Genomic DNA, 22,820 nt, shown 5'->3' on the forward strand with positions numbered 1-22,820 from the left:
TCCTTCAGAAAAATACTCCCTCCTAAGCCTCATTTGGCTTGGTTCTTCATGCAGCATGGTCTGCATCAGGTGAGTGTGCAGCATGGTCTGCTTCAGGTAAGTGCACCAAACACTTCCCCTTATGAGCCTGGCGCCTATGGCGCCAGGACTGATGTCCAACATGAGCCTGGCGCCAACGGCGCCAGGACAGAGTCCAAAGAGCCCCTATAAAGGGCCGCTGGGCTTTTACCCGGGGGCGTGATGCCTGCTCCCGGGGGTGCTGGGCCTGGTGCTCCAGGGGTAGGCATCATGACACCAACTATAAGTACTTGGGCACTCTTATAGTGGATACTTTACCAAGCATTGACTCTGACATAGAGATCCAGGGCAAATTACGGTCCCTAATTGCGCAAGCAAAGATACTTATGCTCAAATTTGGCAAATTTACGTGTAAACACATTCTCACCTACTTTCTTCAGAAGGTGATGCCAATCTTGACCTATGGGTCTGAGGCTCGCAGTCCTAAACCTGTGGAGTGGTGGGATAGAATTGAATCCTTGTTTTGGAAACAAGTACTACATTTGCCCACTTGCACACCTTTACCATTGATTCGATTTGAATTGGGTTCACTCTCAATGTTCTCGTTTGTAATTTGGAAACATTGTGCTTTTCCGTAAATGTCTATTGTCTATAGAGCGATCAGACATTTTGGGAAAGGTGGCCTGTCATCTTTTAGAGCAAAATCAGGCTTTTTCAAAACAATGCTGTATTTTTACTATGAATGCAATGTCTGATGCCTCAGTTGATTTAGAGTTACTGTTAAACAATGAAGCTTGTGCCAAAATGAAAATCCAGCAACATGATTGGATTCTGACCCAAAATAAATGTCTCAATTACAAGGATTTTGATTGAGCGCTATTTGGGCACAAGCAATGTAGAACAATGTCTGATTATTTGGCCAAATTTCCTTGTTCAAAGACTCGTCAGAAGTTTCTCCGTTTTCGGTTGAACCTTTGGCCGACATTAGATGTTCAGGCTCGCAGAAATCAAATTAGGCAATCAGAAAATGTATGTCGCTTTTGTAAGAATGTTGACAAAAAAGAAACGTTGGAACATTGTCTAGTGTTTTGTACAAATTTAACCACTATTCGGCAAAAATGCTTTGGAAATTTTTGTTGAAGACCAAAATGCACATATTAATAAGAACTTGTGGCATTGTATCTTTTCATCAACTGCCTTAAGGACCAAAATAGCAATTGTATGATTTTTGGATGAAATATTTAGTGTATACTCATAATTAGCGTAATTGAGTTAAACTAATTTTGAATTTTTAACTGTGGTGAATGAACAAACTGCAAATTTGCTTTTATGAATTGTAGTGTTTTGATATTGTGATAACTCTTGATATTTGAAAGGTTGATTTTATTGACCATATCAATAAACAAAAAAAAAAAATAGTTCATATGCTTATCATTTGTGCATGTTGCTCTCACCAGGCGGCCCCTGCAGCTGGATCATTAAACATTTCATTTATTTGCCACAGAGAAGCCGCAAGACGAAAACAGTTTTGGAAAAAATAAATCGGGCACAAAAATAATTAACCCATTATTGTTTGATCCATTATACTCTTGGCCTCGCCATATGTTTTTACTACTAATAATTATATTCTTTATTTGGCGTGATGCCATAAAAGAACATCATATAAATACATGTGCAAAACAGAATTAAAAAAAAATACAATTTCATAGTGATGTCATGGATGAAACATTAAAAACCAAGTACATAATTGGAAATCGATAAAAACAGCAAGTTCATAGACTTTAAAGTGGGCAATGCGATCATAATATCACATCAGGCCCAAAGCATATTATATCAGCAATAGAAGTCACCGTGCAACCCCTTTCACAGCGGGGGAGTCAATATAGCCAACTAGAGTAAAATGTATCAACTCAGGGAAAGGTAGCTATCAGCCCTTTACATACTTTTAAATCGGTCTTCTTCAGGGAAGGGGGAATGTAAGCGCAAGCCTGAATACATTTGTTTTTCCATTTAAATCATAAGCTGGAACATGATAAGAGTGGTGAATCAAATGTACATGGTCGTACTACGTCAATTCTTTGGTCTTTTGAACCATGCCCAGTAAATAAACTTAGCCACCGACATAACTACGTACAGGTCTTGGTTGGAAGTCAGATAGCTCAGTGCGTCAGTGGCTGTCATTACACTAGCCTCCCTCGGGATGGGCTTTATAAAAAGGCACCTCAAACTCTTTAGGCTTGTACAGAAAAACAGAAAGTGGTAGACGGTCTCAGCATCCAGATAGCACAAAGGATATAAATCTGTACCATCACAACCCCAGGACTTTGTGTATGAAGCTATCCTCAATGTGCCCAAATGGAAGTCGAAATATAAAGCTCGCGCATATGATGGTTCAATATAATCTGAATATGCGTCAAAGCCAAATTCGAACTTCCTCTCAAGATAGTTATCGGCCAGCTTTAATTTATAATATTCGCTAATCATATTTTCTCTTTTGAGGGAGATTATGGCATTCTTAATCTTGAGTAGTGCTACTTTATTAATGAGCTTAGAGTGTCTCCAAAGGTCATGCTCATTCAAAATGGCCAAAGGTTTCTTCACATGAATGGCCCATGGAAAGCTCTTCCCTCCATTTAAGTCAAGCAGGTCAATAACAGCATCGCGAAATAGCTCCAACCCTGGGTTGGACCTCAACCTTCACCAATAGACCACTGGTTCCATCATTATCTCATTCACAATCGAAGCAAAACCAACCTCCATTCAAATAAGGGCATTTAGGATAATATATTTTTGAAAAACACCATTTGGCTGGATAACTCCTTCTTGTGCAAAGAGTTGTACTAGTGGAGGGCAATTGTCTGCTTTTTTAAAGCAGCTATACAAACTCTATCACTTTAAACATATACTTTGAGCCTTCTTTTTGCCCTTGTGCTTGTTGGATAATATAAAAAAAAAAATATTGTGCTCCTATTTGCATTCGATTTTCGCAGATGGTTTGAGCCTCAAATACCTCCGTAAATAAATAATTTAGGGGATTGGAGAAGCATTCGATTTTCGCAGATGGTTTGAGCCTCAGATACCTGCATAAATAAATAATTTAGGGGATTGGAGAAAAGGTGTAATTATCTAGGACTGAATTAAAGTATTGCACAGAAGTATAAACCCTGGTTTAAAGAGACGGTAAAATAATGTTAAAAAAATATTCTTATTGACTTCAGAAAAGTTTTTGCAGATGCACTATTTGTTGCATTTAAAATAATACTTTGTTTACGCTTTAAAGTTTCTGCCAGATAACGTTTGGTTCAACTGAAATGCCTATTTGTGGTGAATGATGCCTGGATGCAGACTGAGCCGTAGTTACAGATGTGCCATTGTTGTATTATGTACTAACCGTAAACTGTATACAAATATTAGTAGGAACCAGCTCACTTTGTGCCCACTAGTGATTCTAGGACATCGATATTAATCTACCCAAAGCACAAGTGGCTACATATAGCCACTTGGAATGGGTTAAAGCTCGTAGTGCAATATTTAGACAATCACTATGTGGTTGTAAGGCTCAGTTTAATTGAGAATGTTTTTACAAAACATGTAATGCAAATAAAATGACTGTACGCCAAAGAAAACGTTAACCCAATTGCTTGTTTTTTTCAGGTTCAAGAAGGCTTTTGAGTCCGAGCCAACGTTACAGTCTGGAATCAATTATGCTGTGTTTCTTATGGCAGCTGGTCATCAGTTTGAGACATCCTTTGAGCTGCGGAAAGTTGGTAAATATAGCTGTTTCACAGGAACTATAGCTGTGTTTCACAGGAAACCTAAAAAAAGAGTGCAGGTGGGACCTTGACTAGCATAACAAAAACATTCTTTAGGTAATCCTTAAACATTAAGACTATATTTTTTGGGGGTGTATGGAGTTGCATTAAAGAGAAATTGTCATAAGTGACCCTCACGCTTGCAGTGCTTTTCAATCTGGCTATGAAGCCTTTTGCACATATTGGCACACTTGGCAGGTATGGGAGCACACTAATTGTGCTTTTGCCGAAAGGTGTATCTGCTGTGAGCCAATGCTGTTCTGAGGAGGTGGTTTGTATTTGCATCAGTCATCTTGTGTCCTGGAGATTTTGAATTGCGCTAAAATGGGAAACCTTTTTTTCTTCGGTTTCACCTGCAATTCCTGAGAGAAAAGAAATAATGCGCTGCAGTCCAAAGATCTGTTTTCACTGTTGTTCAAAATTATTTCAGAAATAAAATTAAACATACCCTGTTCAGAAATGGTACGACCTCCATGGAGACAACCCAGAAATGCCTCACTTCTGTTCTTTATAATATTTCTTATGTGATTATTAGTGCAACCAGTCCTCTTCCGCCAGACTCATGGCAGACCTGTTGGTGCAAGGTCGCAAACTGAAACCTTTTCTGTGAAGATGAATTTAAATCGAAACTTTGGCAACTCTGGGCATTTCGGCAGCAGCAAGCTGTCCTTTCCAAGTTACCACCAATCAAAGCACTGTTACAAGTCTTCGGTTCTGGAAACCCAAGCCAGGCCTAAAATGTCTCCCCTTTGTGGGGATGGTCATTTCATACATGTGTGCACCTTCTGGTTTCGAGAAGCTTAATTTCAGGCAAGTAGCTTGACAGATTGCCTGGGGGGGTTCTGAATTGCAGGGGCAGGTGTTGGGAGTAGAGTTCATTTTGGCCTTCATATGGACAAACTGATTCTTCCTCTCAGCAGGCACAGATCAGGGCTTTTTGCCACGTGTTTTGATGAGGTGAAATGACCACATTCCTCACCTGCCAGGGGATGATACTTCCTTAGACCTCAGTCTCATGTAAAATGCCATGAGCATCAAGTGGCAATCCCATTCTGCATTTGGATCTCTTACCTCCGTACCATATGTCCCTGGTCGTCAAGACCCTCATGCCCGCTGTTTACTTTGGTAATGACTTTGCCCAGTTGACCACTTGACTCTCTCAGTAGTTTTAAAGGTACCTGCACCCAAAGCAAGTTACTAGTCATACCTTCTAATGGAGGTCCAGCCATTAAGTATTTTTTATGAAAGCGTATTGTGTGATTTTATTAAACTCCATTTACTACTTTCATAAAAGAGTTAGACGTGTTACCGCTGCACCTGATTTCTCCTTTTTCAATAACCATGCCTACTGCTCATGCGTGCATCCAGTTGGTACTTTGCCAAGCTTTTTGTCTGTTAAGCTAAATCCAGCTACTTCTACCAAGCTTTGAAACCGATCAGCCTCCTCCCCACATATGGTAATAGTGCAGATTAATCTGGAGGAGCAGGAGGATGCTCCTGCCAAGGTAAGATGTTTCTCACATTGTTTTAGAAATCTAATAGTACATAAGATAAATAACCAGACACCACTTGTGTCAGTTTCAGGGACTAGCTTCCCTAGACCGTGCCCCCTTCTAGCACCTCGTTCTTGGCCTGTGAAAATGACCATTCTGCCTCAAGCAGCCTTCCTCACAGTGGGTTAATTGATCACTAAGCAGTGGCGCTTTTCTGGAAAATAGAAATAAAACACAAGACAGTGGCCCACTCTGTAGATGGGAAGGACATTGACAATGCTTTTCCTCTGCACTATCGTCATGCTGATGCAGACACTCCTTCCTTTGGGATGTAATCACTACATGTTATTAAGGCAGGCTAAATTTAGCAATCCCCTCTCCCGAGAGAAGCAGGACCCGGGTTCAATGTAAATGGAGGTATGCAGACTGTTCACTTTAACCGAGAAGTATAGCACCAGGCCATGTTTTTCAACTGCCTCAAGGGGGCATGAACAAGATAGTTAACATTCAAAGACAAGCTTGGGTGTGCTCTTTCTACTTTATCATAGTGGCCCACTACAATGTCAAAGCCTTCCCCTTTTATGGAAGAGCCCTTTTGTTTTTTGTAAATTCGTTTATATTGAAACACCACCCGAATATACACTACTTGTCTCAATAATCGAAGTAATAGCATAGTAAATAACAGTCCCCAATTGTCCATCTCTTCACCCACCCCAATCCCTCCGTTTGGTGAAGATGTAGGAAATCTCCACAGCTTTCTTGGCACGGCTTTTACATTACTACTTAACCATTCCCTACTGGATTGTCCACTCTCTCTGTACCATATTTCCCCCAAAACACAGACCATTCCATTTGCCTGGATGGAATTATGTCAAGAAGAGCTCCTGTGATGATCTCCATTTCGTTTATTTCTATGGCCTTCAATGGCCATATTTTCATAACAGATTCTTTTTTCCACCCAATGACTATGCAGTCCCTTGCAGCCAGTATGGAGAAATGAAGCTTCTCCAGCATGGATTCACATGCTCATGAATATTCCCCGTCGTCAGGCTGGGAATCCTCGGTAAAGAAAAATCAGTATCAGTTTCGTTTCTGATCTGTCTTTCGTAGTAGTAACCAATCACTGATCTCTGCGTCATACTGACCACAGCCAATGACTGCCATCTCCCTAAACCCCGCCTCTGGCAGCCATCTTCAGATTTGTACTGCACGTTCAAGTGTTGGGATCCTCGTGCTATTGCTCTCGAGCTTTAGTGCTTTTTTCGCGCTTTTTCTTAGGAAAATTTTCTCTTTTTCGGTCAAAAGAGCCTCAAGCTCCACCGTTTCTTTATCCGATCAACGGGGGACCACGCTTTTGGAGGACTCCAGAAGTTTCTCAGGCCCATCTCGATCATGGCCCAGGAGAAGGGAAGCTCGACGGCCGGAAAGCTGTTCAGGATCTGCCCTGGATGCCAGCTTCAGAATGTCTTTAAGGAAGACGAACACTCCCTCTGCCTCTACTGCCTGCATGAGGACAAGACGCACGTGGAGAAGGACTGTGCGTTTTGCGGCAATATGTCGGAGCGGACCATGAAGCACCGCCATCTGCGTCTCGCCAACTGGCTGGAAGGGAAGAGCCCGTCAGGCGAGAAGAAGAAGAAGAAGAAGTCTGAGCGGTCTTCTAAGACCTTTGAGGGCGCCCCGGCGACGGGGGTCCAACAGAAGGCCAAGCACCGCGAGTCCGCTCGGGTAAGAGGAAGGCCGAGCACCCGGCGAAGCTCCTGGAGAGACCCCGGTCGAGCTCGAAGGCCCCATCGGAGGGGGAGCGAGGCGGTGACACTCCCCCCAAGGAGAAGGTGGTGAGCGCACCTAAGGTGGTGAAAGCCTTAATCCATCCGGCCAAGGCCTCTATCGAGACAGTCGCGGCGGCCCTGGCTCAGCCTGTGGAGGCTACACCAGTGGTGGCGACCTCGGGGCCCAGAGTCTTGCTGCCACCGCGGAGGGAGTCCTCTTTCATGCCCATCGACAGGACCCCCGTGAAACCTCCGACGGAGAAGAAAAAGGGGGGGCAGGAGGTCATCGTGGATTCGGCCTCAACCTCTGAGGAGGAGCTGATCGAAGTCTTAAGCCACGGCGTTGGCGTGGAAGAAGACCAGCCCGTCGGGAGGGACCCCGACGTAGGAGACGACGCGAACGTCGAGGGTGCCGACGGGGCTCCTGACCGCCCGTTGGACTCGCCTCAACCAGTGCCGCAAGACAACTCGGTGGCCATTTTGTTGGCTATACAGTCCTTATGCTCGGAGATAAGGACGAGATTGCCGTTACCACCAACGGAGGAACCTCTCCCGACAGGGGACCCGGAGCCAGGCCCTTCTGGGAGCCCTCCTCCTAAGAGAAGGATTCATCCTCCACCTCCTTTTCAACCATCGTGCCCTGCTCAGCCCTCCTCCCCGTCCACGACCCGTGGGGATGATACAGGGACTGACACGGCCGCGACGGGCACAGACGAAGAGGTTTATGACGAGGGTTCCCCGCCCGACGAGATTGGATCGTTTCATGCCATGATCGCCAGGGCATCCGAGCTTTTCCAGCTCTGCCCGGAAGAGAAGAAGGAAGGTTTCCTTTATCAACGGCGCGAGACGAAGAGGAAGACGGTCCTCGCTGTACCTCTACTGGATGATATCTGGGATGAGGGTCTCGCCCTCCTCAAGAACCCATCCACAATGCCTGCGAGAAGGGACGGATACGAGAAGAAGTACCGGGTCCCGGACGCGGCCCCCTTGTGCCTTCGGGCACAGCCGACCCCGGACTCGGTCGTCTCTGCGGCGGCCAGGAAGAAAGCGGGGGGGGACTCGGCCTCTACGTCAACCTCCCCGCCGGACGGCGAGGGAAAGAAATTGGACACGATGGGATGCAGAGTCATCTCATCGGCAGCGACGACGATTAAGGCTTGCCAACGCCTTGGCTATCGCAGCCCGCTACGACAGGGAGTTGTGGTACAAAATCACCCCCCTGCTGAGCTTCTTACCAGACAAGAGGGCGGAGGCCCTAGAGATCTTGCAGGAAGGAGAAGTGGCGTCGGACCACGCCATTACGATAGCGACGGACATCGCTGACACTGGATTTCGCCAGTTGGGCAACGGCGTGTGCCTTAGACGGCGTGGATGGCTCAAGGCAACTGACTTCCGTCAGGACGTGCAGACCAGAGTCTTGGACATGCCGTTCGACGGGAACAACCTGTTTGGGAAAACAGTGGAAGATTCCCTACAAGCCATCAAGACGGAGACAGCCTGGGCTCTTGGTGTTCTCCAGCAACGACGGCCGCCCTTTCGGAGCGGCGGAGGCAAGCAGGGTGCCTCAAGGTTCCGGCAGCGGATTTTCCACCTATCGTCAAGCGGCCTGTTCATCGTTGCAAGAAGCCTACAGGGGACGAGGCAAGTCGGGCGGACCCCGCCGTCGTCGCCAAGGAGAGCAAGACGGCAAAGCCTCGTCGAAGCAGGACTGAACCGGCCGTGGGGTCGGGCCCCCACCAAAGCACCCCGGTGGGAAGCCGGCTGGCGAAATTCGTCGGCGTGCGGGAGTCCATCTCCCCCGACCGCTGGGTGCTGGACGCCCTGGCACAGGGTCACGCGCTAGAGTTTCCAAAGAAGTGCCAGCGCGTCCCCCCCGTTGCCAGGAAGGAACATCACGTCCCTCAACTTCTCTTGGATCTTGGAGGTAAAGGCGATGCTCAAGAAAGGCGCCATCGAGCTCGTCCCAAAGAGGCTTCGGGGCTCTGGAGTTTACTCAAGATACTTCCCTCTTCTTCTTCACGAGGGAGGATGGCGTCCCATCCTGGACCTACCACGACTGAACAAATTCATCAAGGCACAGAAGTTCCGGATGGTCACCCTCCAGCACGTCCTGGGTCAACTGGAGGAGGGCGATTTCCTGTCGTCGTTGGATTTGGAGGCTGCCTACTTCCATATCCCCATCCTAAAGGGACACCGAAAGTTTCTCAGATTCGCGGTCCAAGGGCGTCACTACCAGTTCAGAGCCCTTCCCTTCGGATTGAGGTCGCCACCCAGGGTGTTCACCAAGTGCCTCGCACTGGTGGTGGCGCGGCTGCGCCTGGAGGGGATCCAGGTCTACCCCTACATGGACGACTGGCTCATCCGAGCAAAGACAAAGGAGCGCGCCGCGGAGCACACGGCGAGGACCGTCCAACTACTCGCGGACCTGGGATTCTCCATAAACTACGCCAAGTCCCACCTGGTGCCCGTGCAAGACGCACTTTCTGGGAGCGGAACTCGACACCGTGGCGCTTCTGGCCTCTCCGTCGGAGGACAGGACGAGGGCCATCTTGGGCAAGGTGCAGCGGATGCTGGTTACGGACGCGGCCAGGGTGAGGTCCATCAAATCCCTCCTCGGAATGATGTCTTCTTGCATTTATCTCATCCGCCTGTTCAGGCTTCGGATGTGCCCGTTGCAGGAGTTCCTGGACGCTCGCTGGATCCAGACGACAGGCAGCTTCGAGGACAGGATCGCACTCGACGAGAGCTTCCGACGAGCGATCCGGTGGTGGGGCAGCCGCGCGCATCTGACGGCGGGCATGGACTTCCAGACCCCGGGCCACCAGAAGACCGTGACCACGGATGCCTCCCTGGAAGGGTTGGGAGCGCACACCGAAAATCTGCACGCGAGAGGCCTTTGGCTGCCGACGGAGAAGTCCCTCCATATCAACGTCCTGGAACTCCGGGCAGTGTTTTGGGCCCTCAGGTCCTTTCTTCCATCCCTCAAGGGCAAGGTGGTGAGGACCTTCACCGACAACAACACCACCACCATGTTCTACATCAGGAAGCAGGGCGGTACCAGATCCCCAGCCCTGTCCAAGGAGGCTCAGGATCTGTGGCATTGGGCCGTCGCCCAAGGGATGTTTCTGGTGCCGTTTCATCTGGCAGGGATAAAAAACACCATCGCCGACTCGCTCAGCAGAGAGCTGCGCTCGTGCCACGAGTGGGAACTACGACAGGATCTAGTGGACCGCCTCTTCCGACGGTGGGGCACACCCCAGATCGATCTGTTCGCGACGGCGACGAACTCCAAGTGCCGGAGATTCGCCAGCAGGTTTCTCGTTCCCCTAGGAGGGCCTGTTCCTATATGCGTTCCCTTCATTGCCGCTGCTGATCCGGCTCATCAACCAGCTCAAGAGGTCACGGTGCAGGATGATCCTCGTCGCACCTGCGTGGCCGAGGCAGATATGGTTCCCGGACCTTCTGGACTTGTCAGCGTCCCCGTGAATCAAGCTGCCAGTGGACGCGGATCTTCTCTCCAGGGAAGGAGGCGCCATCCTCCATCACGACCCGAAGTCGCTGAACTTGCAGGCCTGGCTCCTGCAGTGTTAGAGTTTGGAGGTTACGACATACCGGCCGACTGGAGAGAGGCTCTTGCAAAGGCCAGGGCGTCCTCAACTCTTAAATGCTACGGACACAAATGGAAGAGGTTCTCTGTCTGGTGCCACGCACAGAAGATTAACCCTCTACGGATTACGGCTCCTCAAGTACTTCCGTACCTGCTGACGCTGGCCAAGGCTGGACTGGCGCACGCTTCCATCAAGATTCATCTTGCTGCGATATCCCGATACACCAGAACCACGGGACGGACGTCTTTGTGGTCTCATCGTCTGGTGAAAGAATTCATGAAGGGACTGTTCAGATCGTTCCCGCCGGGGAAGGCCCCGGCCCCGGCGTGGGAGCTCAAAGTGGTGCTGACCAAGCTCATGGGACCTCCGTTCGAGCCTCTGCACTCAGCTCCGTTGAAGTTCTTGTCGTGGAAAACTGCGTTTCTTGTGGCCATAACCTCCGCACGACGGGTGGGAGAGATCCAGGCCCTTTCCTACAAGCCCCGTACTTGACTTTTCACGACACGAGGGTAGTGCTCAGGACGCACCCCTCCTTCATGCCCAAGGTGCCGTCGGACTTCCACCTCAACGAACCCTTGGTGTCGACTGTTTTCTTCCCGTCGCCTTCGTCGCCGGTTGAAAGGACTTTGCACTCGCTGGATGTGGCTAGAGCGCTGAAGTTCTACGTGGACCGCACGAAGAGTTTTCGGAAGACGTCACAACTTTTTGTGAACTTTGGACATGTCAATCAGGGGAAGGCTCTCTCGAAGGCTTCCATTTCCAGATGGCTCTCCGGCTGTATCATGTACTGTCATCGGTTGGCAAACCGACCGCTGCCTGGCCATCCGAGAGCCCATTCCACCAGAGCGATCGCAACTACCACGGCATTCCTATCTGGTGTGCCCTTGCTGTACATCTGCAGGGCTGCTATGTGGAGGTCGACGCACACCTTCACGAAATTCTACTGCGTCGATCGGGATTCCAGGGAGGAGTCCAGGGTCGGCCAAGCAGTGCTGCGCAACCTGTTTGCCTAAGGTGAGCTTGATGAGGAGGTAAGAATTGCTTAATGTTGAGTTTTGGATGTAATGCTTAATGTTGAGCCTTTGCCACCTCCCGTGGTTGTGCATTTGTGTACTGCTATGTATTCTTTTATTCATGAGCATGTGAATCCATGCCAGACCCCATGCTGGAGAAGGAACAAGTTACTTACCTGTAACTGTTGTTCTCCAGCATGGGTCTGGCATGGATTCACATGCGAACCCTCCCGCCTACCCCTCTGCGGCTCTTCACTTGGTCATACTGCCACTTCACGTGCTACCAAATCTGAAGATGGCTGCCAGAGGCGGGGCTTAGGGAGATGGCAGTCATTGGCTGTGGTCAGTATGACGCAGAGATCAGTGATTGGTTACTACTAGGAAAGACAATCGGAAACGAAACTGATACTGATTTTTCTTTACCGAGGATTCCCAGCCTGACGGCGGGGAATATTCATGAGCATGTGAATCCATGCCAGACCCATGCTGGAGAACAACATTTACAGGTAAGTAACCTGTTCCATGTGTGGCAGATGCCTTTACTGACCATCTACATCTTCTATTCCAAACAAAATCAATAACTGGTCTAGGTTCCTCTCAATGCCAAGTAGGTGCTTGATCCAACCCAGGACTTACTTCCAAAAGCATTGTATTTTCGGGCACTCCCACCAGATGTGCCAGTATTTGGCCCTTTCCCCACATCTTGGATCAAGCCGGTAAGATGGCTCCGCGAGTTAAATGCCTGTTGATGTCATCTGTGTTTGATCTGCAGGTCGCAGGTTCAAATCCCTGCAAGGCCAACTCAGCCTTTCATCCTTCCGAAGGTGTTTAATGCATAACAATTGTGATTGGGTAATAATAGTTATGTATGTAAATATGTCCTACATAAAGTACTTAAGATTAAAGTGATAGATAAAAAATGAATTATTATATTGCCATCTATAGGGTAGTTTCAGCCCATATACATTGTATTGGCTTGCTATTGAGGTCTTATGTGCGTTTATACACAGTCCTCCATCTCTGTTCGTCTAGTTCCAGCACAAGGTCCCTTTCCCATCTCTTCCTATATGACTCAGCCCCAGCCCTTGACGTACTACTAATAATGCTTTGTTGAGTCCAGAGATCAAACCTGTCATCAGCGCGCTAGTGGCGAGGACGCTGCTTTCCACTTATTGGCCACTAGCATCCCCTTCAACCGAAGGGAGTTAAAGACTGATAATTTGCCCATGTGAAGGTTCTCCTCTAATGCAACAAATGAATCTGCCTTTAACATTTGCTCTACCCTTAAAAGCTGCGCCTCAAACCACAACTGGAATCGAGATGAATTCACAATGTCTTCTCGAATCAGGGGAGCCCGTGTGTGTCTAAGTGGTGAAGGCCACGTAGTGTCACGCTGCATCTCTCTAGATTTTCCCCACAATTTCCATACAGGGCCTAAAATCTTATGCCTCCAAACCGTCTGCGGAATGGACTTCCGCGGAATCCATAGCAACTCTCCAACCGTTACTGGTCTCAGCGAATGGTTTTCTAGGCTTACCCATTGTTTATCGTCCTCTTTTCAAAGGTGAGGTAATATTGCCTGAAACTGAGCAGCTCTATAATATGTATACATATTTCAGTCCAGCTCCTCCCTTATGTAGTATTATCAGAGTGTCGTATGCCACCCTTTGCTTCTGGCCCTGCCATAAAAATGGCAAAATCTTACACTTGAGCTCAAGGAGCATTTCCTTTGGAATTTCAGTTGGGAGCATCTAGAATAGGTACAGTAGCTTTGGTAATATCTTTATGCGTTCTCGTCCCATCCACGAAATTGTCAACAGGGATCCCTTCTGCAACACCTCACTCAGAGCCTCCAGCAATGGGGGGTAATTTGCTGTATAACGATCACCCAATCCTCTAGTAACAGTGACCCTGAAGTACTTAATGTTATCCCAGCATATGGACATGTTCAGTGACCGCAGGTCGTCTACAGATTGTTCCGGTCCTCTTTCCTATGGATAAAGGATCGCCTTGTTCGAGTTTAACTTGAAGCCCACCGCACGCCCATAGTCCTCTGTCCTTGAGGACCTACGGAACTGATACCTCCGAATTACGCAGATGCAGGAGAAGGCAGTCTGCGTACATCCCTATCTTTTACTCCTCATCGCCCACTAACAGGTCGTGTACCTTGATCGCACTGAATGTGAATATCGGAGGCTCCATCATAAGGGCAAATAGCAGTGGTGAAAAAGGACAGCCATCCCTGGTCCAAGACGGAAACATAGTGAGCTCCTTCCACTTGCTACTACCTGCGTGTTGGGGTCTGTATATATTGCCTGTATTCTTCTGTTATTTCTTTACTCAAAGCGCATTTTCCTGAGAACCGCAAATAAAAAGCCCCATCCCACCCGTTCAAATGCTTTCTCAACGTCTAGGGCAAGCAATATTGGGTCAGTCCACCGCCTATGGTCCGTTCCAGGAGCTTCAGTGTCTTTTCTGGGTGTATCAGCTCTTTACTGCCCTTTTATAAAGTCTACTTGGTCAGAGTGTATTCAACAGGGCGTCAGCCCTTCTACGTGTGATGCTGAAGTCCCTGTACACATTTTTTCATTCACATTTAGTAATGATATCGGGTGGTATGAGGGATATTGTTTTGGGTCTCTCCCTCCTTTTGGTGTCAGATATCAATGCTTCACTAAACCAGAGAGGTGCGTTTCCCCGTCTCCAATATAGTGTTGAAGAGCTTGACTGGGTGTGGAAGCAACGCCCCGGCAAAATGTTTATAAAACACAATGGTATATAACCATCTGTCCCTGGTGACTTCTCCTTTGGTAGCCTATTGATTGCTCTGGGCACCTCCTCCAATGTAAACAGAGCATCTTTGCTGCCTGACTCTTCACTTAACAATTCCTTCATTTCAATATCTTTCAGGTATTGGTCACCTCAACATTATCTCTTTCTTGACCTGTGTATAGTCCTTTGCTAAAACCTGGCAAAGCATGCAGCATTATCTGTTGGTAATTCATACGCCTGCGCTTTGGCATTGCAAACCTTTCGACCCATCTGTCCACTCTTTGCGCCCTAACACGGGATGCTAGAATAGCATCCGCTTTGTCACCTTTCTCATAATATTTCTCTTCAGAAAGTGTAATTTCGTTGCTGTATCTCCTATCCCTATTGCGTTCAGCTCCAAACATTTCTGATTGAAGTATGGTTACTACTTCTTTCCTGTAACAGTGGTTATTATGTATCCTTTCTTCCAGGTTGCATATTTCCCTATGTGGCTCCAATTCTAGCAACCTTCTCTCCCATTTTCTCCTTGCCCCATTAATAGACCTTAATCTTGCCACTTAGCTTTTCCACCTCCATGTTTATCCCAACCTCCCTCTTCCTGTTCAATTCAAAGTACTCCCAAATCTCCTTATCAAACGGGCCCACAAATAGCCCGTCCCTCCATAGCGAGTCATTGCATTTCCACTTTGAATCCCTTTTCCCCACTCCCTCAATCTCCACCATCATATACACCATATCGTGATCCCTCTAGCCTACTGGCCTCATCCCACTATCACTTATTCTGCTCTCATGCCCCCCGTTTATCAGCAAGTAGTCTATGCTTGAATACGTTTTGTGAGGCGCTGAATAACATGTAAATCCTCTTTTCTGTTGGTGTATATACCTCCAGCCACCAACTAGCCCATTTAGCTCTATATTTAATTGCAGCCCCCTCCAGTGTCCTGCAGCGTTTGAGGCAGTGATTCTGCGCTGCATGCTTCTATTCACTGCATCATCAGGGCAGGTGCTAAAATCTCCCCCAAACTAGGGTCATTTCGCGAGTATGATTGATACTTCCTCCAGCGCATGCGCACTAAACACGTTTCCCCCTGATTTGGACTATAGATTGAGGTAAATAACATGTGGATCCCATTCAGAATGCCTTGCACTACCAGAAGGTGTCCTTTTAGCAATTTAGACTTTTTGATCTGTGTTAACTGAAGTAGTTTATTATAGAGAATTCTGATGAGACTTCCAAGCGCTATAATTCAAACAAAACGGAGCATCTGAGACAGTTTCAAGATTGCAAGGCAAATTTTAATATACACATACAATACATTTGAGCAGACTTCAGGTTCAGTCACGACCGGTATTTCATGGAGAGTGGAGAAGTGAAGTACCTGAAGGGTTCATGGTGTCATTTTTATACAAAACTGAGCCTGCGTCAGTATAGATCATTTGATACTCATCTGCAACAGATAACGCAAAATGTTTAAACTACATAGACCATAATTCAACCAATCTTTATCTAATCTCAAGTGGGTAGGACAAGTTGTGTATTTGGTAGATGTGCTTGCTACGAGTCTTTTATTTTACTTATGGCTCAGTCGTATACTTCATCCACCAGTTCACGGTTGGTGACTTATGTTTGAGGTCCTTTAACACAAAACCCGCCTGCCCTTCATTCCAACAATGGTATTCCCATTTGAACAACCTTTCAAATATACCTTTCATTCTTTTGACAAGAATGGAAGGACTAAACACTATGACCTGGTGGGTAACTAACCTCTGCTTAGTGCGGTTAGCGTTTACATAGCATTTAGACAAGAGAATGAAACCATATTGAAACAGGCTTTCTTACTTCGCAGAATGGGAGGATCTGCCTTTAATCTTATTTAACCTAAGTTTATCAGTGAAGGCCAGGCGGTAAAAACATGCACTCTACATGGACCCAGTCTTTTCTTGTAACATGTTCTTGTAATGACTGCTGGAAATGGCCACAAACAGATTTCTATTTTGATTCATTTGGTGAAATTGACAAATCCAACCCTGTTTCAACATCGCAAGAAAACCAGTATTTTGTTCGAAAGAAGGGATTACCGTAGGGCTAAGAAAATGCATATTATTATGATTATTATATTCTAACAGTGACACCAGCTTTCTTCACCACACTTGAAACCCAGTAGACATCCCCCAGTCCCGCGCTCCTCTCCTTATAACAACTTAATTTCCTGTTTGAACATCACATCTACATCTGCTCGTTTGAACTCCTCTACCACTAGGGAACTCTTTGTGGGGGAATTCAACCCCTTTACATTCATTGTATCGATCAATAATCGGTCTCCATTGAAGGCCACATTATCCCTGGCCATCATTTCATGACATTGACTATTGCTTGTAACTTCCGGAAGTCTACACCCATCTGGTCACTGCTCCTCGGCATCCCCATCAAACATCGCTCCCCCTGGCCACAAATTTACCCCATGTGAATCCCTCTTAATTCCCCCAATTGATCAAAACAAAATGCACTCCCAGAACATCAACGTTCCCTTAGCGACACCCTCTTCTGAACAGATGGACACCAGAGACAAACCATCCTACTCCCCGACTCCTTCAGTCAGTTTTACGACACTGGGCACCTTGTAGATGAAAGATGTTGGGGAGGTGAAATGTGAGGGGCCAGAAATGCGTGACCGACACAAAGGTATGGGTTTCTCAAGGTTTATAGTGACCATTTCGAATTACATAATTTTCGAATGTCAAAATGTCAAAAAAATGTTAACTAAAAAAAAAATTAAAAAAAATTCGAATGTCTTTTTTTTGTCTGAAATGGGGAGTTCCTTCCCCCTACCCCCCCCCCCCCCCCTTTTTTTTACCCTTTTTTTTACTGGCGAAACAAACAGACATGTAAATAAAAAAAGAATACATTTGAATTTTTTTTTTTAGGTAAGATGTTTTCGACATTTTTGTCATTCGAAATAATTTTTTCGACATATTAACTGGATACCGTTTCTCAATGTTTGCCTTTTATTAAATGAAAAAGGGGAAGATTAACGCTTATCTTTACCTTTCCTAACAAGGATGTCCCTACCTAGCAAACTAAAACTAAAGATTACATAGTGTCCAAAAAGTCTCTGACTCTTACACTGATATAAACAACAAAAGTATACAAGGAATATTTGGATGTCTTCAGTTCAACAAAACAGTGTAAATGTTCTAACTCAGAAAGTACTCCTTGTGACGAGGGTTGGGCTCCCTTCCCCTGAATCAATTCAGGAATATCCTTGGAAAAGTTCTAATTCAATGAAGTTCTGTTCAGCTCAACACAAACATGTCTTTCCTCCACTGCGTCCTTCCATGTGGTAAAATAAATGTCTCTTTCACAAACACTTGTTCAAAAATCAAAGCAGTTGGTGTCTTCCACAATATCCTTTTTGGTAAGGCAAATGTCTTTCCTCACAAAATAAAAGTTCATATACAAAGGCAATTGTTCTCCTCAGGATATAAAGCATTTACTAGCATATTGCAACTATTCTCCCAACTGAATACTTTTGTCAGGGTAGCACAGCAACTACCTCTGGCAATGCAACAGTTTGTCATAATGATAATAGAGTTAACAAGTTTTTTCCAGCACACCGTTTGACACAATCACACTGCTTCGAAACCTCTTCTTTCCTGTTCCAGCACTAAATACTATTGGTCCATTTCCTGGTTTACTTGCCAGTGTGAGAAACACATGGTGGCGACAAGTATGACGGACACAAGTGATCACAGTTCAAGGGTGTTTATTGAACAATGATGCTGTGTTCAGGTTGGAAAAACACCTAATCTAAACCTAAATCTAAGATGCTAGCAAATGAAAAATAAGGCAGTTGTAGTGGCATTGTGTCAAAGTAAAAAGGCCTATACTAAGAAACCTATCGCCAAACCTTAGAACTAATACAAAAAAGGTGTGGGATAGTTCTCAAGAAAAGAAGTGCTCTCTAATAAGTCAGGATGTGGTAGCCTGGGTCTCCCTTCCCCCATGTTTTGAGCACGGGGTAAGGTGGGATCATGGAGCAAAGCGCACACTCGAGCTTTCCCTGCACGAGATGACCTTTCAGTTTTCAGCTATCAAGGCCGCCGATGGCCAAGTCTCTTTTCACTTGAAATTCTCTTGCTTTCGAGGACCTGACGTCTTCAAAACAACAAAACAAAAGTTCCCTCGACAAATGAGTTAGTTTCTTGGTTTCACTTAGGGTGAGGAATCTCCACCCTTGATTCCCCCTCTTCCGGCCCCTGACACCTCTCTAATCTCAGCCTCCCGCAGTCTGGATCACTATGGCTTTTCCTTCTCAAATCGTAATATCTTTTCAAACCGTTCCAGCGAACATCCCTCGGCCGGGTTCACTTCTGTCAGCACTCTGTTTCTTAGGACTTTAGACTTTGCCCCTCTTGGGATTCACTTCCCTTGGTTTCTCTAGCTGCAGGATTCACTTTCCTTTCTCTCACAGTTTGTGGATCATTCTTTCGATTGTACAGGGATTTTGCTTGACCCTCAGTATGACAACTTTGACCTATTTTGGTGGCTCTCATACAGCCTTCTGGTATCTGTAGTTTCGTTCAGGTGGGGATCGACCAAAGTCCTTGGAGTTAGCACCCACGTGGTGCCGGTTTCCCCTCTGCAGCTGGTCTCCCCTTTAACACTTTTTAAAGTTCTTTCACAGTTCATTGAACTTGGTTCCAACTTGCCACTTTGTGATTCTCATTCAAAACAGCCGGTTCTTATCGTTTCCCCTCCGACTCACCAGCTGTTATGAACCAATTGGCTTTTCTTCTTCATTGGAGTCGAGGCCGGTACCACGGTCGCGGGAGCTTTTCTCATTCCTGCTTATCAGCGTAGGCGTACCCTGTATACCATTGACATCTGCTGCAAGACACTTGTTTGCGGCCTTTAGTGTTGTGCGAAGTCTTTGTGTTGGAAAAGGGGCGAGGGCAGTGGTTTTGAATATCCTACGTGAGAGGATGGGAAAAGGTGTCAAAAGAAGTGGGATACTGCGTCTCACCCACTGGTGTCCCACTCCCATTCCACGAGGACCCCCCCCCCATCCAGGTGATCCTCACTCACTGGCCCACGCACATGAACTGGATACAATAGCGATGGCTGTGTCCTGACCACTTGGAAAGACAGATGCCCAGCGACTAGCTAGGGAGACACCTTCAGGTTTCTCACACCTGCCAGGATGAAAATCTCCTACAACTACAATTGATCTTAATGGCAATATTTGTTCCAAGATCCTCCACACCAGTATCCTTTGTGAGGAGCTCTGAACATTGTCTGCCTATTTTTATAATCTCTTGACTCTTGGCAATGTGGGATGCAGGTTTCTCAAACCTGGTGACTCAAGAAAGGAGAATTACTCCGTAGTTGCCTCTTCACTGCTTCTTGATAGCCCTTTGGCTGCTGCAATGGTGGTCATAGAAGTGGAGTTGTGCCCCCGTCGCCTCTGTACTGCCTCTGTACAGCCTCTTAGCTGTTGGCAATACGGGTTACAGGTTTCCTCCTGGTGGCATTCAATTAAAGGGGAATTTTGCCCTTGGCGCCTCTTTACTTTATTTGTTTGGTATTCTAAATTGTTTACTGTCAAATGTCCTGCTCGGAGTGCCCCTGGGTCACCTTTTTAATTTCAGGTCAACTCACCAGTCTTCTTTGGCATCTGTGATTCACTCTGAGCTGCTGCAGCAGACCTCCTGCGTCCTGCTCTCTGTTTCCAGCTCCCGCATAACTTCAGCGGTCTGCATGGCTCTTGTCCGGAGCTCTGTCAGCTGTGCTGGTGCTCTGCAATCTCCAGCACACTGAAGCATCACATGTCTGGTTGTGAGCACATCTCCTCTTCAGCTGGTCTTCTCTTCCCGACGTCGCTTCCTGCTGCGTACACCCTGCAATGTTGCACGCCTTAATGTCTCGCGTCAGCATCAGCTGGCATGCTTCCTTCTGCTTCTGCGGCATTTCCAGCACTCTGGACTGCCTCTGCCTTAGCTACTCCTTCTGTGTCTCTCTTCAGCTGCAACTCATTTCTGAGTTTTAATGTCCGGCTCAGGTGTCTTGTTCTATAACAAATAGACTGCGCATTCTGATTAATAGCAGTTCTGATCCTTACTAACTCTGAGTACCTCTTGCTCGTCCCAGTACCACAGGCATTATGGATACAAAGTCAATAATGGTTTTGGTCCTTTGATATTTAGTTAGTTTAGATTCTTTTGTGAACTGAGAGTTGTCAGAGTTAGAGGATGTTATGCAAAAGGTTTGTGAGGTAACATTGGGGATAGGGACAACCTAAGACCGAATCGTGACAATTAGAGGATGTCATGTTAATTCCTGAACTCCCAAGGTACAAACATGTTTCTGTTTAGATGATTTCTCATAGCATGTTCTTTGGGTAGTTTAATTGATAGGACTTGTGCAATGACAGCATGCCATTAGATATTTGGGAATTATAGGACTCTCGTTCTCACAAGAAGATGAATACTGCCTTTTTTCCCCAACAGAGTCAACACTTCCCCCTTATGGCTATCTCCTCCCATGTGATCCTTCCTCATATTACCACCCCCAGGTTTAGTATCAGATAGCAGCTGCCTTCCCCTGGCCACATGCGAGGAGGTCCTAGGCTGGGGTTTAGTGTTGACTCCGAAGGATTAATCAATTGAAGTCTCTCTCCCATATGCATCTCCACCTCAATGCTTTTTCCTTGGGGGGTGGTACATGCTCATGTATTTCCTGCCAACCACCCCTTTCTTGCTCTGGGGTAGCCCTCTAGGCGGCCGGCGCTGGTCTCTCTTCTCCTCTCAATTCAGCTCTGTAACCTCCACCCCCCATTTGCTTTGTTTAGATGGTTCAGAGTCTATGTCTCTTCTTAAGCTGTGGTGATTCAATAATCCTCTGTCCAATTCAAATTGCAGTGCAAATGGTTAAGTCCATCTGTATCTGACGCCTTTATCCATCAATCATTGAGTCAGTGGCAACAATCTCTCCTTCTCAATAGGGTGAGCCCTGACAGATATTGTAAGATCCAGACCCCCCTCCCCCCAAAGGCAATATCTGGTGTCACCCTTGCTTTCGACATGACTTCCTTTTTGTCTCTGTAGTGGATAAATCTCACAATGATAGATCCGGGGCCGTTACCATAAGCCTTCCCAACTCTATGCTCTCTTTCCATTTGTACTAACTTCCCGCCCTCTGACTGAAACAGAAGGTTCATGATTTCCTGTACCTTCCTTTAGACGTCTGGGGACTGGAGGATCGTCCCTGTCAAACTCATTTGCTTCAAGGGCTCTCATATTATTTCTCTGCTAGCTGTTTTCCAGGTCATCCAATATAAGGAGCATGTCCCCCTGGATTCAATTTCCTTTAGCCGTGAAAAGTTCTCATTTCCATTAAGTCTGCATTAAGCTGGTTGTGCTCAAGCCCCTCCACCTTGCCCTCTACAGTCTTGTCTCCACAAGCCAGCTACAGAGATTTGAATATTGTTCCTGAGGGCTTTCATTTTGGACATAACTTCTGATATCTTTCTTAATCGCTAGGTTAGGTAGCATCCCGAAAGTGGACATTGCCCCTTCACTTGCTGTTTTCTGTCCCCTCCTTTATTTATAAAGTTATGATTGCATCCACTGATCCCACTGCCAATTGTCACCCACTAGCTCCTTTGCCGCCTTCCAGTACGGCTTTGTTTTGGTCTTTGCTCTGTCCTTACACGGCGGGCGAGGACGTGCGCCTAACCCACCTGCTAAACTCCTCCTTACACTGCTAGGTGGGTCCCCTGTCTTTGTATGGATAGTGGGCACTATTGTCTCTGATGCCACTGCGCCAATACCAGACTAAGCTTATGTACGTTTTTACTTCTAGCTTATTGTCCTTCAAACAGGCTCAGCAGTCTCTCTAGCAGCTGTGCAGTGCTGCTCCTCTGTTTGATATAATCTGCGCCCTATACCACCTTGCTCCTATCTACAACAAAAGGCCACTCTCCAGTACTGATCACTCCCACATATGCTTCTCCAGCTTTGCCACTAATCTCACCTGTCTCCCTGCCTGCATGAGACCTGGGCCCACCATCCCCGCAGTCTGCTTCTTTGCAGCGCCCAGCGCTGGGCCGACTCTAACAATCGCTTGCTCTTTATCCAGTGTTTTTGCAAACCCTTATACCAAACTCACCCCTGGGACCATCCACTCAGATTTCTCATTGTTCTCTGGGTCTTGCCACTGATCTGATCCTCTGATGGGCTGCTGAGCCGTGAGGGTTCCTCCCCGTCTTTAGTTGGCCAACGCCAGCTCTCCAAACTCATTGCTTGTTTCAGAGACCAAGTCACGCTTCCAATC

General features: G+C 46.8%; 1 protein-coding gene across 2 annotated transcripts in view; it reads left to right on the plus strand.

The window, feature by feature from the left end:
• The window catches only part of MAP3K5 (mitogen-activated protein kinase kinase kinase 5), a 1,851,596-nt gene that overhangs the window by 824,859 nt on the left and 1,003,917 nt on the right, over positions 1-22,820 (plus strand). For both annotated transcript variants that reach the window (XM_069607656.1, XM_069607657.1), the window contains exon 8: positions 3,673-3,785. In XM_069607656.1, coding sequence (XP_069463757.1) covers positions 3,673-3,785 — 113 coding nt within the window. The remainder of the gene's footprint in view (positions 1-3,672; positions 3,786-22,820) is intronic.

Source organism: Ambystoma mexicanum, chromosome 4q (genome assembly GCF_040938575.1).
Source record: "Ambystoma mexicanum isolate Mex_15411 chromosome 4q, UKY_AmexF1_1, whole genome shotgun sequence".
Classification (NCBI taxonomy): domain Eukaryota; kingdom Metazoa; phylum Chordata; class Amphibia; order Caudata; family Ambystomatidae; genus Ambystoma; species Ambystoma mexicanum.